Source organism: Neltuma alba, unplaced genomic scaffold, assembly GCF_004799145.2.
Source record: "Neltuma alba isolate B1F8T4 unplaced genomic scaffold, ASM479914v2 tig00013507_pilon, whole genome shotgun sequence".
In the NCBI taxonomy this organism is placed as follows: Eukaryota; Viridiplantae; Streptophyta; class Magnoliopsida; order Fabales; family Fabaceae; genus Neltuma; species Neltuma alba.
Genome location: NW_021637730.1, coordinates 1 through 6,731, shown reverse-complemented (window position 1 = coordinate 6,731; position 6,731 = coordinate 1). Strand labels below are relative to the sequence as shown.

The 6,731-nt window shown below is 35.4% G+C and overlaps 1 protein-coding gene across 1 annotated transcript; it reads left to right on the top strand.

The window, feature by feature from the left end:
* Positions 1-355: 355 nt before the first annotated feature.
* LOC114737870 (cysteine desulfurase 1, chloroplastic) lies at positions 356-6,719 on the top strand. The gene is made up of 9 exons (XM_028925856.1): positions 356-710; positions 1,389-1,486; positions 2,471-2,764; positions 3,210-3,343; positions 3,548-3,707; positions 4,043-4,229; positions 5,143-5,288; positions 5,365-5,437; positions 5,586-6,719. The coding sequence occupies exons 3-9, from the start codon at positions 2,552-2,554 to the stop codon at positions 5,672-5,674; spliced, it is 1,002 nt and encodes a 333-aa protein (XP_028781689.1). The 5' UTR covers positions 356-710; positions 1,389-1,486; positions 2,471-2,551; the 3' UTR covers positions 5,675-6,719.
* Positions 6,720-6,731: the final 12 nt, after the last annotated feature.

The window sequence follows — 6,731 nt, the reverse complement described above, 5'->3', positions numbered from 1 at the left end:
TTATTATTCATACAAGATCTAATTACATGTCATAAGTTTTATATAGCTATATTTGGATTAATATTTTAAGATATACTTATCGATCATTAATATAAAATCTAATTATTAAGTTAATTTTAGTTCTAAATATAAGACATTTTTTATATTTATCAAATTTTCTTAAATTATCTCTATTAATACGCTCTCAACCATAATCAAGTAAGTGAGAGAAGAATAATATTAAAAAAGATGATTATGATATTTTAAAAAAAACATATTATATTTTTTTATAATTAATTACTTATTAAATAAGTTTATATTAAAAACTCGGAGGAGTACTAAATTAAACGGATCAAAATTTCCAGCAAAACTTATCCTTTTCCTCTCCCCTCTCTCGTTCCTTCGAGCCCTCCGCTGGCTACAGAACCACACGCAGGCACGCACTCAATCTCCCTCAAGATTGCGACTCCTTTTCTGCAGAAACTCACGGGCTTCTCTCCTTCGTCAACCTCTCGACCTCATTCGGCATTTGCGATTTCATTGACCTCCCCTGGAGACCCTAGCTCGGCGCCTCCTCCTCCTCCCACTCCTCTTCTCTGCTTCAATCTGCTGCTGCCGTGCTGCGTGAGTGTGATCGAGGACCTTCCCTTTCTCCGGCGACCAGCGTTTCTTTTCTTGCTAACTGAGCAGAGCACGGAGCTTCCCTTCTCTTTTTGCTGATGCTTTCTAAGGTTTGCTTTTGCTTCTTGAATGGTTGTTTTGTTTTTTGCCTTTTCGTAGAATTTCGGTTTGAAAGTTGGATGAATGGGTTGTCGCCATCAAACGTGAACCATCGACATGTGGGCTGATTCTCCTAAGGGTTGAGTTTCCTATTTCGTTGTATGCTTATTCTTCTCTGTTTCATGAAACATGCTGGTCTATCAAATGATGAAGTTGCCTCTCCTATCCAAGTGGGTGAGTAGGTAAAATTGTGTTGAGAAGTTGATTCAAGGGTCATAACCAGAATCTGCAGTGCTTTTGGAAACCCCACTGGAAAAATTCAGAGCTTGAACTTGAGGAAGAACGTGTGGCTCTGCCAACAACAAAATAGGAAGCCTAGTTTTTTGTTTTAAATGGATATTATCACACTCATTTACCTCCAAAGGTGTAGCCGAATAGAAGTCATCTTCTTCCCACACCTCCAAATACTCCTCCACTCCTCAATATGTCTCTTCTCTTTTGGCTGTGCCCCAACTTTGATAGCTTCATCTTCATCTTGCAAAATTGCTTTAGCTCTTTACTTATCTTTTCTCAGCAACATTTTCTAGGTTTTTCCCAATCCAGTATCGGTATTCTTTATTTATAATATTTTTCCAGGCACCCAAAAAAAAAAAAAAAAAACTCTCTAATTGGTTTTGATTTTTGTTCAGGACTTTTTATGTTGTCTCCACGTCTTTGGAAAGGGCTGCTCTAATTTGATTGACAGAGAAGAAAGAGAAGATTTCAAACTTTTCACTAGATAAAGCAGGTGCGTTACCCAGTTCTGTGTTTTGTTAATATAAAGAACACCTGCTTCTTCTTCTTCTTCTTCTTCTTTTTTTAAATTATTATTATTAACTCTGACGATGATGCTCAATTCTGTTGATTCTCTTTTGTGTCAACCGCTTAGCCTGAAATGTAAAAAGCATGTGACAGAATGAAAGGGTTCGTAGAAATATATAGTGAACACTCAACCTAGTAAATGAAATATCAGTCCACTAGGCCAAGAAATCTGAAATTTGGATCATATTAAGCACCTTTTTATTACTTTTCTTTTCAATTAAGTTACTACTTGTGATCGGGCTTGTATCTTTTCAATAACAATATGTTGGGCCTGTCCCATGATACAAATCATGGAAAGATAAGTTGACAACAAGGAAACATGGACACTTAAAAAATGATCAAGTTTTGTGGCCAACACATGCTTGACATTCTTTGTCAGTTATGGCATGATAACTTAAATTATACATGTACAATTTCTGAGGTTGACTGAATTTGCATCCGTGCTTCCTAGGTTGGTGGCAATTACAAGTGTGGGGGTAAAGTATTTTGGGGTCCTAAAACTTTTCTTTTTCTTGATGTCTAAACTATAGTATATATAAAATATTTGTAGTTTTTTACACGCTTGGTCTGAGCAAATTGTGTGGCCATGACTGTGGCACAACTCGGACAAAGGAAGATAATCTAGTAAGACTGAGAAAAGATATTACAAGATCTAGTTTAAAGTTGTCAATGTGTTGAATTCATGTGAAAGAGAAATTGAGTATAAAATGACCATAGGAGCAGATTCTACTTTGGCATCTTCTTCCTGTTATGTGGTGGCAGATTAGCCCCAGCATTGTCTTGCTTCAGCTTCCAATTACTCTATTTCTCTCACTCTGTGAAGCCTGCGTGTGTTATGTTTAGATGTGGTTAATCTTCCAAGGGCATATTTGTTGGATCCTTTTAATGCTGACTTTCACTTTTTTCTCAGAGATAAAAGCGTACAGGCTTCCACGAACTCAATATATATTAGTTGGACAAAATAGTTTACTTTCTTGTTGGGTGTTCAATAATGGAAGTTTTGGTTCCAAAGCTTCCATCCTTCAAAATTTCAAGCCCCATTTGCCGCTGCTCTATCAATACTCATAGATCATCATTTAATGGACTTAGATTCCGTCGCTTGTCTTCTGTTTGTGCATCCATAGTCAATGAAGAAGTAGCCAAACCTTCTAGTGGTACTTCTCTGGGTCACTCAACCAGACCTGACTTCCCCATTCTCCACCAGGTACGTAATTTCTTACGATCAATTTTTTGTTTTCCTTAAGTACAATCTGCATCTGATGATACAATGTTTGATTATCAGTATGATGATTTGCGTTTATCTCATTACATACCCCCCCCCAAAAAAAAAGTCACTGTGAACAACTTTACATGCCTGAATGATAAAGTTTGTTATTAATCTATGTTGGCATTAGCTTAGCCTTAATCAGCCTGTAAAATTGCTGAGAACTTAGCAAGTCCCTTATCCATTTATGGGTTGGCTATATTTTTCTTTTTATTTTATTTGATGTTACATTATTATTATTATTGTTATTTTGCCTTGATTACTATTTTGCATGTTTGTGGTATAATATGGTTTTGACTGCTTATGTTTCTTTTCATGGATAAAAAATTTAGTTTGTTGTTTTTGTACGTCTTATGTAGTTCTAATACTTCAACTCAATATATAGGAAGTGAATGGCTCAAAACTTGTTTACTTGGATAATGCGGCAACTTCTCAGAAGCCAATCAATGTCTTGAAGACCTTGCAACATTATTACGAAGCTTATAATTCAAATGTTCACCGTGGCATTCATTTCTTAAGGTGCTTTTCCTGTTAGAAACAGATACGCACATGTACTTTCTCAGGCAATTTAAATATGGTTCCTTTTTTCCTTCTGACAAGAATTTATAATGGAAAAATAAACTTGTAGTATCTTTCAAAATCTGCTTTTCTTATTTAACAAAAAATCATTATTGTATTATGATCACTTGCTTTATGATGCATTATCATTTTTTGTGGATATAGTGCAAAGGCCACAGATGAGTATGAATTGGCTAGAAAGAAGGTTGCAGCATTTGTCAATGCTTCAGATTCAAGGGAGATTATTTTTACTAGAAATGCTACTGAAGCTATCAATCTAGTGTCATATTCTTGGGGCTTGTCAAATTTAAAACCAGAAGATGAGGTATGTCACGCTTGACAACTATTTTGAAAATCTCTATTCATTTCATTCTTCATGTATACCTTGGAAAATTTTCTTAATATTTTGAGAGAGCATAATTTTTTTTTCTTGGTGTTGAATACAGAGCATAATGGTTTCATTCAGAATTCTTTTTCTCCTATTCTACTCCCTCTTTATTTGTGTAAAACTTTCTTAGTATTCTCCTTGCATTAGCTTATGTTTTAGATATAAATACGTTATCTGACTTTCATGGCTCATATTGGGGAGTGAATCTTAAGTCCACTTTCTTTTATTTGTAATGTATTCCTGATCTTACATCATGTATGCCATTCTCACAGATCATACTGACGGTTGCTGAACATCATAGTGCCATTGTGCCTTGGCAACTTGTAGCACAAAGTGTTGGGGCTGTTTTGAAATTTGTTGATCTAAGCCAAGATGAAACTCCTGATATTGACAAGTTAAAAGAAATGATCTCGAGGAAGACAAAGCTAATAGTTGTCCATCACGTTTCAAATGTGCTTGGTAGTTTTTTCTTTCTGATTCTCCACTACTTTTGTGTTTTTCTCTTTACGCGTATCAGTATATATCCTATATACCTTCTAAGGATACCTTGAATTAAGGTTGTCACAGATCCTCTGCATGCCTCAGTGGTAAATTTTGAAGTTCTTACACTTATTCTTTGCCGCTTACTGACTCCTCCGTTTCATTAATTAAATCACTTAACATCTCCCCGAAAAAGTATCTGGTTTTAAAGCCCGGTTTATCCTCTGTTGTTGTGCTTGTTGAAGTGGTACTTGTCTACGAGCTGAGTTTATGCTGAAAGTCTTGGTATATGATATGCATAAAATTTCCGTTCAACCTTTATTATTAACTATTTTGCTTATTGGAAGATCAATTTCTCGCTTATAATTAAATACTTGCTTTGGGCTAGTATCCTATATCCTTTTTAGAAGAGCCAGAAGGATTTTTTTCCCCATTCTAGCAATAAAGTTTGCAAGTAAGGTTAATTTACCTTACCAAATGTTATAGATTCCTTGGCTAAAAAACCTTAATTCTATCAAGCCTGTTCAGTATATCGAATGGAATGAAATGTAATGGAAAGTTAAAAAAAAAAAGAGTGGTTTTGAGAATGAAAAATGACCCTTGTGCTCTGTTAAGGCTTTGCCATAGTTTTTTTTCTCCCTCCACATCTAAGGTTTGATATCAATACTCCACCAATAATAATGCAAACTTGCTAAATAAGTTCCAGAAAATGGTGATTACTAAAATTTAAAGATGATCCACAAATTCCACATAAATAGGCTCTCCTTTGATGCTGGTGCGTTGTGATGTCCTCATCAATTTCAATTTGGACAATAATACTGCCTGTTTCTCGTTCTTGAAATATGGCTGATGCTGATGAGTATTTATTAGTTTGTTATCTGCTTCTCTGCAGCTTCTGTCCTTCCAATTGAAGAAATTGCACATTGGGCACATGATGTTGGAGCCAAAGTGCTCGTAGATGCCTGTCAAAGTGTTCCACACATGGTGGTTGATGTTCAGAGCCTTAATGTTGATTTTCTTGTTGCCTCTTCACACAAGGTATGATTGGTTAGACATATACAAATAAAAGAACATTAGGATGATTTTAGTAATTCGATGATCAAACATATTTCAGATGTGTGGGCCTACAGGCATTGGATTCTTGTATGGTAAAAGTGATATCTTGTCTACCATGCCACCGTTTTTGGGTAAGTCACTATAATTTTCATACGTCTGTGTCAGAAAGGAATAATTTAAATAGTAAGAAAATAAATTATTTTATTTTTAGACACCAGGTTAGTGGGACTATTCATTTTGAAGGTAATCTTACTGTTGCCACCTCTTTGATTTCTCTAGGTGGTGGAGAAATGATTTCTGATGTATATCTTGATCATTCAACTTATGCTGATCCTCCGTCCCGGTTTGTGAACTCTTTCTTTCATTGATACAGTTTATCTTATGTTTATGCATAAAGCATAGATGGGAAGAGAACTGGCAGCTATGGTTTTTTGCTCGGCCCTATTGCATGCTTAGGAAATCAGTTGCTTTGCTTCTGGCAAAAATGCTCTGAAACCCGTAACATGTAATTTGAAAAGTGATTAATTCAAACATTTAGTTATTGTCAGTGAATACATTTCAGTCAACCGAAGGCCCTTTATTAATATCCTAGCACCATTCCTTTTTGTTGAGCATTTTCTGCAAAGTCAATTATTCTTTCACTAGATAGGGCCGGCCAGTTCAACAACCATTGAAACTGGAACTGATTGAAGTTCCTCGTTTTTTTTAGTGAAAAGCGGTCGGCAGATTTTTTAATGAATTAATCACCAGATAATTAGTCAATGATTTGGCTGATGGTAAAGTTGCCACTTCACCCCATTTTTTTTTTCATAAACCTGTATATCTTAACTTCTAAAGGGTGAGGATTCAGTTATGAAATCTTAAACTGTGAGAGATCATTTCACTTTTTGTTACAAAAGAATCATATCAGTTTCAGTTGCAGTAGATGACCATAATAAGAATTTGTACTTTTAGAATGCAACACTAAGTACATTTTAAACTTTCATATGGAAAAATTATTGCACACAATTAAGAATAAAGTTTTGAGAAAATGCCTTTCGTGCCTCACCTAATCTTGTAACAGTACCTTATAGTGCCAACAGAAGGGAATACGGTGCCTCATGAGGCACTGTTTAGAATACTGTGCCTAATAGAGCTGGTTAGATGCACCAAAACAGTACAAGGCTAGAAACTTTGGCAGTCCGCGCTTATTCCAGCCACAGCACTCTTGGCCAAATTAACTTTTATACTTCTTTTTGGAATTATTGATTCTTAAAAGGTTTTTATGTTTTAATCTGGTTCAACAGTCAAACCAAAACAGTGGACTTTGAACTGCATTATTTTTTGGTTTATTGACTGTTCTGATTTGTAGGATATTGCTCATGCCTAATGGTTTTTCCCCTACTCTGTTTTGATGATTCTTCTTTGTAATGGTTGCATTGCTAT

Coding starts and splice junctions, on each gene's coding strand:
- LOC114737870 (XM_028925856.1), top strand. CDS start 2,552: ATGGAAGTTTTGGTTCCAAAGCTTCCATCCTTCAAAATTTCAAGCCCC. Junction 3,708..4,042: donor ATTTAAAACCAGAAGATGAG/GTATGTCACGCT, acceptor CCATTCTCACAG/ATCATACTGACGGTTGCTGA. Junction 5,289..5,364: donor TTGTTGCCTCTTCACACAAG/GTATGATTGGTT, acceptor AACATATTTCAG/ATGTGTGGGCCTACAGGCAT.